Genomic DNA, 12,608 nt, shown 5'->3' with positions numbered 1-12,608 from the left:
ATTTGTTTTTCAATCAATCTTGTTCAGCCAGAAGAATGGAGGCTACTGTGGGCTCATTTGCACCTTCTTGTTCCAAGGGAGAGGTTAATGGCAGTTATCCTCGCTGGAGATGCCTGCGGAGCTGCGGGCTCTCCCTTTGCAGGGGCTGCCCAGCCTGGTGCACGGGAGGGCTTTGCCCATCCTTTCCCCCAGCACCACGCAGCAAGTCCCCAGCCTGGCCACTGCCTGAGGATGTCTTTGAAACACGCTGTCTTGTGAGGATCCTTTGCAGCCAGGGACCTGCCAATGGCCCAGGCTGTGATGTGCAACATGGGCTGCAGGCAGGGCTGAGGATGCTCCTGCCAAGTGGTCCCAGGGAGTCCTGGCACTGTCCTGCAGAAAAGATTTTGTATATCTATTGCCAGGGTTTTCAACAGGGTCCCAGGGAAATGTTATGATCTACAGCACACCAAAAAAAAAAAAACTGACCACGCTTTTCCTGTCCAGACAGGGCTGGCAGAGCTCGCTGCCACAGCAGCTGTGCTCGTTACGGGGTAGGGTTGCCCTCAACACCCCACACACATGTGCTGGGGCAAAGTGCTCCTGAGCCTGCTTCAGAGACCAGAAGATGCACCGGTGCCTGAGCAGGTGCCTCTGCCTTTACACATAGAGCAGCCAGGTCACAGACCATCTCCGGGGCTGTCCCAGGAGCCGATGGGTCAATTCCCTGCCAGCTCCTTTTCCCAGGGCGTGCTGTGGGCACCACTGCTCCGAGGCCAACTGCCCCAGGCCCACTTAGGAGGTGATCAAGGACAGACAACAAAGTCACACGGACACGTGGTTAAATGCAACCCCATGCCAGAGGCTTGCTTTGCACCAGGACTTTGCACAGACCCTGTGGGAGCAGACCCAGGCCCTCAGGTTCCCTGTCCACAGGCTGAGGAAGGGACTGCTCCAAGTGTGGGGACCATTTTGCAGATCACACAACGTGCATGATTTGAGCAGCTCCGTCCCTGCTCATCCCAGGTCCAAGGCTTGCAAATTATGTGCCTCTCTGTACCAGATCCCAGCTGTGCTGGAGAGATGGCCAAGGTCACCCAGCCAGAGGCCCAGCAGCTGGCCCCAGAACGAAGATCATTAATTTGTATGTTATATTTGCAAAGGGCATCATGCACAATAGCTGGGTATTGACCCAGATGTGGGTAAGAAGAGCCAATTTAGTCATAACAGACCCCCCTGCTCCATTCAATGGCTGGACCAGGGAAGGGGGCTGCTGAGGATGCAGCAGAGCACAGGAGAAGAGATCACCGATCTCCAGTGAATAACCTGGGATGGATGCTCTGCCTTAAATTTGCTTTTATATTGAAGAAGTTCTGAGACAAAGACACTCGCTGGAGTCCAGCCCACATTAAACTACAGCATCGAACCCTCACAGTCAATGTGTGCTCTGCAAGCCAGATACATCGCAGCTCCTGCCATTCATCCCACGGGGAGAAGCCCATCCATGCTCCCTGTGTGAGGAGAGAGCTGCTCCAGAGCATCCTCTCCCTCGGGACATGTGGTCAGCAAAGGCCAAGAGCTAGAAGCTTGGAGCAAACATGTTTGGCCAGCAGAGCTGGCACTCTCCAAAATGACTCTAACAGTCATTTGCTGAGACTGGTGGAGGAGATGTTAAAATAATCAGGATGGAAGCAAGCGGTAGCTTCAGTGCTGTGGGAAGAGAAACAGGATTTCATGGTCACCTGGGGAAATGTCCAGAAGTCCAAGAGCCAAAGGCATCCATGCTATAACTGCTGCAGGCCAACCCTGGCACGGGGTCATCATCTCTGCTGTCCCGGTGCTGGGCAGTGGTGGATTGCATTTCATCCCCCGTGTCACCCGGAGCACGGCTTCCAACTGCCTTTGGGATGTTTTGACATGGCTTATAGAAATGTTTTCATGCCCAATTTGGCCACATCAACCACCCAGATGAGCCCGTGCTCAACCACAGAGCAGAGACAATGTTTCTGCCCCTGTTCTCCCCAAAGGCTGGCTCCCTTCATGCACACCCCTCCTGCTCCCTGTGCTTTTTCCCCGTGCTCCCAGCTGCAAGCTGAAGATGCTGGGTTGCTGCCTGTAAAGGGGTTGAGGATTTATTTCCACAGCCTGAACAGTTTGGAGGAGCACTCAGTCCCATGGGGATGGGGATGAAGCTCTGCAGACCTGTGGAGTTGTAGGCTGCTGTACACATTGCCCTGTACATCCCACAGGACTACAGACCGTAGCAGTTCTGTGAAGCACCTGGAATAATTCTGTGGTTGTTGGATGGACTCAGGAAACATCTTGATGCAGACAGCACCCACATCAGGGCTTTGGTTGAGAGCACTGTTGGCTCAGCTGCGAGGTCTGGGCACGGACTGCAGCCGAGAGCTGGGATTACCCGACTCCTGGTGAAGGGAGGGTTCGCTTGGCTTCATCTTCAGCATCGCTGTGATAGCAGAGCTCACAAAAACGCAGCAGTGAGACATTTACCTTCCTCCCTGTGGGCACTCGTGCGGGTTTTGCAGCGCTGATCTGAAGGTCACATCCCTCAGGTGGGGGCAGAGCAACTTCAGGAGCTGTCAGAAAGCCAGAAGCAGCAACAATGCTGGAGCACAGGTTTGGAGATGCCTGCAGGGGAGAGGTTTAGCTGTTCTGCACCAGAGCCAGCATTTCCAAGCACAGATTCGCCCAGAGCTGGTGGGGACCTGGATGCTGCCATGTCCCGCCACGGTCACCGCTGCTCTCTCCCACAGCCCCATGGCACGGGGCAGCTCATGCACCAGCTCTGTGCAGGGACACCACAGCCTGTGAGCAGCCCCCAATGGAGGATTTCTGACCGATAAAGCTGGGGAGGAAGACAAAAAGGAAGTGAGGTGAAAGCTGTTCATCACCATGGTCTCCTTGCATTAGAGCAAATCAAAACAGTTCCATTGATCTGAATTGCCCAGCTCTGGGGGTATTGCAGACCCCAAGGAGACCCCCACTCCCATCTTCTCAGTCCCGCTCTCTCCAGCAATGGTCTCACCGATTTTGAATTTGACATTTGGATCTGCACCTTCATTTTGCAGCTCAGTCTGGTTGCACATCCCACCCAGTGCCAACAGGAGATGGGGACACCCAGGCCCCTGCCGCAGAGCCCCAACAAGCAGCGCAGCCCCTCGGGAGCTCGCAGACAGAAAGCAGACAAGCACCCTTCACCCCCTGAAACGCTGAGGCCAAACTGACAAGGCTGGGTCTCCCTTTCTAAGCCACAACACCTCCACTTTGGATCCCAGCCCGCAAATGTATTTAGGGCCCTACCTGGGGGAAATCAATAGGAATTTAGCTGCATAAATTGGGATTAGAATTCTGAATCCCCTTGGGGATCTAAGCCTTATATCTGCATTTTGAGTTAGGTACCCAGGCCAAGAAATGTGGCTTTAATCGTTCTATCATGTCAGAATCAAGGGGCCTTTAATTTCCGTTACCGACATGTGGCTTTCACAGAGGCTTAAAGCTCATTTTGGAACTGCAAGCACAGCAAGACACGGTCTCATGCAGCATCTTCTCGGGAACGCCACTCAGCACCCTGAACTCCAGCTGCCGGCACCTTCATCCTGCCCAACCCCAAAAGCATCAGCACTCTGGCAGGAGCGGGGTACATTAGCAAAGCGTGAAGTGACCAGGGCCCCAGCGTCCCGCAGCTTTCAGTCTCAGGCTAGCAGCCCCAGTCTTGCTCAAACAACCCCCCAAAATAAAGACGTTTTTTAAAAAAAAGTAAAATGCAACGTTTGCAAAAGAAAAAAAATTAAGCAAAACAAAGAAGGTGTTTAGCTGTGAAAACTCTTTGCTCAGCCAGAGAATTAGCTATATCAAGGGGATGGGCTGAGCTGCAAAGCTGCTGAACGCTATGCTGACACATTTTACTAAGCTGCAACGGACACGAAACAGCCGCCCGCCACCTGCTCCCAGCCTTCTCCGAACAAGTAGCGCCAACCGCCTCTTCCCAGATCCCCTCCTGCTCTGTTTATCCAGGAAACGCAGAAAGTTTGTGCTTTCCTGCAGGGAAGCGCCGGTCGCTTCTAGCTCGGGGGACACGGCAGGGGAGCGTAGGATGTGTCCCCTGTGGGTCACGGCACGTTAGGATGCGGTGATGAAAAAAAAGCACTAGAGTCCGGTTGTGCTTTGGGTTTGCATCTCTGAAACGGGGATTTGCACTGAAATATTTGCGCAGCTGAGCAAACTCGGGGAGGAAAGTGCTGGGAGCAGGGGGAGGAGGGTGTTCAGATATCACCACGGTTCTGTAGCCAGGGGTGTTTGAGTCCTTCAGAAGGGGGTTGGCCAGGCCAAAAGCTGGCTAGGAGGGACTCGGGGAGGTTTCAGGGTCTGTTGAGGGCAGGCAAGCCCTGCCCAGGGCCAGGCAGACTGAGAGGACAGGTCTGTCCAGGAGGAAGAGCAGGGCAGGACAGCACCAGGGTGAGGACCAAGCCTTGCTCTGCACCCCCCTGTGCAGGGGACACCTGTGTGCACCCCGATGGGGCAGCGAGCTGGGGCTGGCCCCAGCCACCAGTCCTGGAGGGCAGAGCCAAGTGGTGTCCACCCCATCATGCCTGTGGGACCTGAGTGGACAGGACCTGGACACTTACCACCCCATGCTTCAAGTGCCAAGTTGATCCTCATCCCAAAGGAGGCTTCACTTCTTCAGGCAGTCTCCTTTTATTCTCAGCCTGGCCTTTTGGTCAGACTCTGGCATCACCTTCCAATGGCAAGTTACCCCAGGCTGATCCTCTGCAACCCCACGGAGATGGGCAAGAGGGACCTGCAGGACAGGAGCCTCTCATGCAGCCAGGACAGGCAGCACCTGTCTTGAGACTCTGTAGGTTTGTAACAGAAGAATTTGGGGACAAGTTCTGCAATAGCCTCACATCACACACGTGTCTCCTGTACACTTGCAGGAGTCACTAAAAGAGCCTTTAGAGCACTCCAGGCTCCACATCAAGTCTCTCCTCCCATTTCAGCCTGCTGCCCCTTCCTCCCCAGCCTTTGAGCTTGACTCTGCCATCATTTTCTATCAGGGGACCAGCAGATCAGCAAACCTTCCCCCAGAGCCTAAACTGATGAAATGTCACTCGACAGATGAGAGCAGGGTCTTTTCTAAGCATTAGGCAGCATTGAAATAGTATCCTATAATATCCCCTCCGTGCACTTTACCTAAGCAAGCAGTGATCTTGCAGCATCACCCCACACTGCTTACCAGCAAACACAAACTCAATGCTTTGCTCTGAGAAATGTCATTTGCCCTCCCAAAGAGGCCCCAGAGGACCTCCAAGTCACCCAGGAGGCAGGAGAGCTCTCCATGCAGGAGACAAAGGAAATGAAGTGGGGCAAATCCCCCACCCATGTAAATCAGCCCTGGCATCTGGTGATTTATACTGATTTATACCAGCTGGCTCTGGCCACATCAAGTTCAATTTAAACCAGCTGAGGCTCTGGCACAGTCTGTGGGGTTGGGAGAAAAAGAAAGAGAAAGCACAATAAGGGTTGTGTTAGTAAAAGCAGGGTCAGACCTGGGCTGTAGCTGGGTGTCCTGAGCTGCAAACCTGGTTCTGGGTTTGCACCCTGGGATCAAGCAGAGGCTGTGGGGATGAGGTGCTGTCTGCAGGGTCTGGGAGCAGCTGGGTGGTGCCTCATCACCCCACAGCCTCCCTGGATGGGAAAAAGTGCTGGGATGAGTTCCTAGCAGGTCAGTAATCTCAGACAGAGTGGAAATATCATGGCAATAGTGTAAGGATTGGGAAGCTCAGATGTGGCTAGGGATGTTTCTGTGGGGAGAGGTTGCTGAAGAGACTTGGGATTGTTCTTGTGAGTGGTCTGGACTGAAGAGCAACGGTTTCTGTCTGATTGCTATTTCTTGTGACTAGATCCCAGAAGCAGTGTTCAGTTTTGCTCACTCCAAAAAGGCCATTGAATGACTCGAGCGTGTCCAGAGAAGGGCAACGGAGCTGGTGCAGGGTCTGGAGCACAGGTCTGATGGGGAGCGGCTGAGGGAACTGGGGGGGTTTAGTGTGGAGAAGAGGAGGCTGAGGGGAGACCTCATGGCCCTCTACAACTCCCTGAAAGGAGGGTGCAGAGAGGGGGGAGGAGTCTCTTGAGCCAAGGAACCAGCGCCAGGACAAGAGGGAATGGCCTCAAGCTGCGCCAGGGCAGGGTCAGACTGGCTCTTAGGAAGGATTTCTTTGCAGAAGGGGTTGTTGGGCGTTGGAATGGGCTGCCCAGGGCAGGGGGGGAGTCCCCATCCCTGGAGGAGTTGAAGAGTCGGGTTGACCCAGCGCTGAGGGATCTGGTGGAGTTGGGAACGGTCAGGGTGAGGTTCATGGTGGGACTGGAGGAGCTTCAAGGGCTTTTCCAACCGAGATGATTCTGGGATTCAGTGCTGTGGGGCTGGAGGAGGATCTGCTCTTGGTGAGCTCTGCCAGGCTGGCTGGTGGAGACCCCCTTGCAGATCCTGGGACTGAGCCATGAGACATGCAGGTGGGAGCTGCTGCCCACCACTACTGCTCCGAGCCAGCTGCTTGCCAGCATCTGTTTGTCTGACTTAGGTTTGGCCAGGGGAGGAGAGATCTGCAGCCAGAGTTGCCAGGTGCTTGCTCCCTGCCTGCCCTTGTGTCAGCCTCTTCTGCAGATCAGCTACTGCGCAGGGGCTGAGATGTAGCAGCAGTGATAATATCTATAGACATTATATCTATAGAGCTCCAGGATTTTTGTGCCAGAGAACCATCATCATACTTATCATAATCACGTTAGTGTCCTGAAAACATCATCAATATGCAGTTAAGAAGAATAGTGCCAGCTGTCTGGTGAAGCAGCCCGATGGCCCGTCTCTTTTCAGTCCCCTGCTCCACCAAGCAGGTGAGGAAAAGCATCCCTGAGCTGTTAGGTCACTGCATGCACATTTATTTTCCTTATAGACTTTTCGTTCAATGTTTATGGCCAGGAACATCTTACCAGTGAGTTATTTCTGTTCCCTGGGCTTGGTGACACCAGGCAGCCATGTCCCCACTGCATGGTGGCTGGGACATTGCTAGCAAATCTCTATCATCTGAGCTACAGTTTTTATGGCATATTCACTCCTTTTTCAGTGCATTTCAAGTTTTACTTGATGTTCAGGGTTGTGTTAGATGAGAAAAGCAAAGTGGAGGCATTGGCTGCTGGAACCCCTCAGTTGTGAGCTCAGCTCCTGGGTTTCTAAGGGCTTTGGCTGCGTTGTAGCCAGACAGAGATCTCAGCTGGGACTCTTGGAGGAGGAAGGTGCCCCACTTCATATTGTAGCTTTCACTTTTGGCCCTGGCTAGGTCATACTGGAAGAGTGTGTTACTGGGGGTGCTCTCCTGAGGAGTGGGAGCAGCAGGCAGCGGTGGGGCAGGAGGATGGTGCTGAGATAAGGTGACTCTGCCTGGCTGTGTTGAGAGGGGCTGGGGCATGCATGGATCAGAGGAGTTGGTACTTAGGTAGTACCTGATGATCTTGGAGTGTGCAGCTCTCTGGGTTTCCTTCTTCACTGAAAAAAAAGCTGCTGCTTGGCTCAGGCTGGGTTTGGCTCTGCTGCTAATGGGGAGGGTTGGATCTGGGGTCCATGAGACCTTCTGGAGCATCTCCTCTCTGCCTGAAGAAGCTCCCCATGTTTCTGAACCCACCTCCCACTCCAGGGACACCCCCTGTACTGAGGCTGGTGAGCTGAGAGGGTGCAGAGTACCCCATGCACCGTGTCTGCAGCCCTCGGTGCCCTCCTTGCTTGGGCTGTCTCTGAGCATCCACCACTGGAGACCACCTCCTCCAACATGGCTCTGTCCCAGAGCTGACCTCATTCCACAGCCCCTCTGGACGCAGCAGAGCTACAAGCAGAGCTATGGCCAGGAAATGCTGGAGCTGCTATAGCTGTGCAGCCACCTCCCAACTCTGTGCCTCGGTTTTCCCCTCCCAGTCTGCTCAGTGTCAGCTTCTCTAGGAAGGAACTGCTTCTTGCAAGGACTCTCGCAGTACATAAGAAATGGGGCCCTAAGCCCTGCTGAGGCTGTGGCACATGCCACCCTGGTGTGTGACACAGCTGTGCTAAGGGGGGACGCAGAGGGGGATGCTGCACAGCTTCTCCCCCTGGGGTTTCAGGCCCCGGCCACCCGCATTGTGGGGTGTTGCATGGGCAAGTGTGGTTCTGCTCTGGCACTGCCAATGTGGCCTGGGGCAAGATATGGGCACCCTGTGTCCGCTGGGTACCAGCAGCCCCCCCTCCCTTCCCAGCACCCCACCCTGCTCACAGAGCCCTGGGGGCCCACTGTGGCGTTTCAGCAGGTTTTCGCACCTGGTCTCCAATGGTGGCTGTGGAGGAATGGTGGACAGTTGGGAGAGGTGGAGATGTCCAAGGCCTCCTGCTGTGGCCAGATGTGTCCCATTTTCCTACAAATATGAGGTTTCCATGGTGCTTGGGGGATTCTCTCTAGCACCCATGGGTGCTGAGGAGGCATGGGATGTGCATGGACAGCATGCCCATGAGCCAGCCCCCATTCTGGGAGGTGGCACATCTCCAGCCACTGCGGCACTGCCTGGCCGTGGTGCCGTGGGGTGTTCCCAGCAGTGGCTGAGGGCACCGACCACACGACGCCGTCCGGCTGCGCGATGCCATCCAGCCACATCCCGCGCGGGAGCAGGTCCCCGGGCAGCAGCAGCTACCGGAGCAGGGCCCAGCATCCCCACAGCCGCCCGGGACCGTGGCCCGGCTCCAGTCCCACCAGCCCCGCGGCGCTGCCAGGCTGCCGTGCCAGCGCTCCCGCCTGCTCGCCGCTGCGCCGCCCCAGAGAAGCCAGCGTGTCCCAGCAGTGGGGGCCCATTAGAAATGAAATGTTCCTACTGGGGTATTTTATTTGCACACTTCAGTAGAGTGGACACCAAAAGGCTTTGCTAATGCTTCATGGGCTGCTAATTTCCTCTCTGACCCGCATTGTCGGAGGGTGACCCCAGCCCGAATCTCTCGGCAATGAATGCCAAAGGCTGACACCGGCCCGGGTTAGGGGTGACAATGGGGCCTCTGTGGGCTCCGGGCAGGCTCCAGTTGGGAGCTGGAGAACAGGGGGAATTTGTGTGGCTCTCAAAAGCTCTGGGTGGCACAATAAGGGAGGCCCCCGGGGTCTCCCAGGAAGACAGAGGCAGCCCAGGGAAGCCGGGCTGGGGGAGGCGGGCGGGAGGATGGTTTCCTTTGTGAAAAGCTTTCTTTAGAAAGGAAGGTTTTTCTGAATGCCCCCTTAGACGACCCAATCGGGGCCTGGCAGATGGATATCACAGGCACGCTGCTTATTCATGGCAGGCTGCAGCTTTGAGCCGTCCCCCCCCTTCCCCCAGCCTTTTATTCATTTTAAGGCTAATTTGTTTTGTTAATGTTTTCTTCCCCTCCCCCTCTCTCCTGTGCAGATTGTGACTCATACTGCAAAGCCTCCAAGGGGAAACTGAAGATCAACATGAAGAAGTACTGTAAGAAAGACTATGGTGAGTCGCCCCTCTCAGCCACTACTTCCCAGGGATGAGCGGTTGCAAGGCAGAGCAGCAGCATCTCCCTCCCGGGGTGTCCCCAAGCCCACCCAGCGCAGCCGGGGCCAGGCAGCTCCGCTCTGCTTCGCGGCAGCTGCCCCGTGCTGGGATGGGTGCAGTCTGGGGTATGGTTTGTGCTGGGTTTGGACAGCGGGTAGTGATGCTTGGTGGAGCAGCGATGCAATGCTTGGAAAGTAGGAGTCTGCCTGCGGATGCCGAGACAGTCCCCAAACCAGGGTCCATAGTGTCCTCATCCCACAGTGTCTTCTGGGTTATGATGACACAGTGTCCTCTCTTCTCACTGTGCTGTTACGTGCAGCAGCTTTTAAAAATTGTGCTTTGTTGCGGGGACAAGCAGCAGGTGGTGCCCTGTCATCCGGATCCATCCCCCCTATAGTTCCCCAGCAAGTTCAGAGGGTGGTGCAGCCCTGGGACAGCCAGGGAGGCTGTGGGATCCCCATCCTTGCTGGTACTCGAGATCCTGAGCATCCTTCCACAGCTCCGGCTCAGAGCAGTGGCTTGGAGCAGGCATGTCCTGAGCTCCCACCCCACCTCTCTGCTCCTGGGATTATTTTTAATGTGGGTCCATTCCCAGCATGGTCCATGCAGGAGGTGCCCAGGGTGACCCTGGGAGGGGATTTTCTTCCAGCCACACCAAGAAACCCCTTGAAGCCCTCCCTGGGACTCAGCAGCCCCTCTCCACCCCAGCTCAGCCATCACGCGCTGACAGGGGCAGGCAGGGAGGGATGCTCCCACCTGCCCAGAGGATCACCCCCTTTCACCAGCCGTGCCAATGCTGGTGGGATGAGCCGACCATCGGGAATGGGACTGACCCAGAAAAAGCAGGTAGAGCTGCTTAAATACAGACACTCTGTGCCGGGGGATGTTTAGCATTGCTGCTAAACATACGTAGGGGCTGGAATTTATCTCCCCACCATGGACAGTAGTGGGGTGGGGACCAAAGTGTCTGCAGGAGGGACCAAACATGAGCCTTTGGGTTTGACCCAGGGATGGGGAGCAGGCTGCGTGCAGGTGAGCCTGGCTTTGAGCTGAGCTGAGCTGTCAAACGTGTGAACAACCAGGGAAATATGAGGCACTGTGGGACAGGGTTTAGCATCTGCTGGGGCTGCAGATGCCCCGGTGTCTGGCAGCCCTTCCCCTCCACAGCAGAGGAATACATAAAATATATATATATATATGCATGCGTATATATGTATCTGTGTGTAGATATATATTTATCTGTATATATATTTTCACCAAACTACCAAGGGAAAAAACTCTCATCCCATCTGTATCAAAGCATCAGGAGTGGGGATACCTCCTACCTCCTTCAAACACGCTCACAGCAGCAGCTCAGCATGTCCGGGAAGTGTTTTTGAGAGCAGAACGAATTCCCATTTAACAGCCCATCCCTGGACAAGGCGCTTCCCGGCAGGGCCGGCCAAAGGATGCTCCGTGCTGGCTTTGTGCTCTGGCACCTCCCTGTGAGCTCAGCGGAAGGAAGAGGGCTTGAAGGCAAATGTTTTATTTGCATTCCCATTTATTCTTCCATTATCCGCACAGCAAAATGGTTGTGGAGAGCATCCCTCGGTAAGGATGAGCTGCCAGGGCTGGGGCGTGCTTGTGGTCCCCGTCCAGCAGGGCCACGCCGAGGTCTGGCCACACTCGCAGGAGCTGCCGGAGGTTCGTCAGATGTTGGAAAGGTCCAAAGAATGTCTTTTCCCTTAGAGAAAAGGGTTTGATTGAGTGTGAGAAAGACACTGCTAAAACATGAGGCTATTAAAGATGGGAGCAGGGCTAAGGACCAGCCAATTAAAGCCGTGGGGTTTCTTGTGGGTGGATTCTCTGCTGGCTAATAAGGTACAAACACATTTTCTGCATGTAGCACGTGCATCCCTTCATTTTCCCTTCTCCAGCACCTCCTAAGGGCTGAGCTCATGCTGGAGCATTTGCTCTCTGAAGAGGGAAAGAAGCAGCCACTCAGTTGCAAGGAACTTGGAGCTGTCATGACCCAAATTGGCCCTGGGGGTTCAGATGATGATAGGGAGGGAAAAAAGGCACGTGCATCCCCCTCGAAGCGCACTTCATCCGAGCAGTGTTATCTTTCCCTGTGGCTCTTGGGGTGAGGGTTGTGACGCTTTGGTGGTGGCAGTGCTTGGGCTTTGCTCCAGGGGCAGTCCCAGCGTGGTTTCACTCCTTGGCTTGTCCGATCTCGCTGGGGAGACGTTTCTTGGAGGTTCAGGTGAAAGCTCATGCTGGGTTTTGTTTGAGGCTGTAACGTGGGTTTCAACAGACCCTGGGGAGATAAGGGCAGCTCAAGAGCTATCTCGGGCAGGAGATACCCCTGGAGCAATGAATAAGGGTGCAGGAAAGAGCTTTTCTTTTCTCTTTTATCACACACCATCATTTCTGTGAAAGCACAAGTGACCCAAAGTCGTTTGCTGGGGTTGGTTTGGGGTGAGCGGGTGCAGGCTGTCCCAGCACGGGAACCGGGGTGCTCCCACCTTAGCCCTCCTGGCCTTGGGGGGGGTCCCCAACCAGCCCCACAGCCCCAGCCTGTCCCACAGCCACAGCAAATTTGCTTTTTCAGGGGCAAACCAGCCTGGCAAAGCAGCAGGGTAAGCGGTGTCGCAGCCCAGCCCAGCCGTGCCGGGGCAGCCCATGCTTTCGGCAGGGCCAGAAAGGGTTGAAAAGGTGCGGGGAGGGATAATAAAGACTTTGGGACTGACACCCCAGCAGGAAGCCAATTAGGAAGCTCTTTTCCTCACCGTTACGCCGGCATCGCTGGGCTGAATGTCCTAAAAGGCCCTAATTAGCTTGAACAGAGTTACTTCTCCCGCGGGCTCAATCGGGAAGCTATCATCCGCCCCGCGCTTCTCAATGGGGCTTTTTAGCTCCCTGTTTCATTCAGCAATTCAAAGGGGATATTTTCCCTTATTTATTTTTCTTATCTGTTTGTTTTTGTTGGGTTTGTAGGGATTTTTTCTTTTTATTTTAAATTGGGCTCTTTCCCGCGAGATGGGTTTTGGTGCAAATATTTGGATTGAAACAGG

The 12,608-nt window shown here is 54.8% G+C and overlaps 1 protein-coding gene across 1 annotated transcript in view; it reads left to right on the top strand.

Annotated features, from left to right (window-relative positions):
• Window positions 1-12,608, top strand: part of NTN1 (netrin 1) — a 105,021-nt gene that overhangs the window by 85,712 nt on the left and 6,701 nt on the right. The window contains exon 5 of the mRNA XM_074889257.1: window positions 9,439-9,513. Within this exon, the coding sequence (XP_074745358.1) occupies window positions 9,439-9,513 (75 nt within the window). The remainder of the gene's footprint in view (window positions 1-9,438; window positions 9,514-12,608) is intronic.

Source organism: Strix uralensis, chromosome 19 (assembly GCF_047716275.1).
Source record: "Strix uralensis isolate ZFMK-TIS-50842 chromosome 19, bStrUra1, whole genome shotgun sequence".
Classification (NCBI taxonomy): Eukaryota; Metazoa; Chordata; class Aves; order Strigiformes; family Strigidae; genus Strix; species Strix uralensis.
The sequence above is the reverse complement of the archived record's forward strand: the minus strand, read 5'-3'. Positions and strand labels throughout refer to the sequence as shown.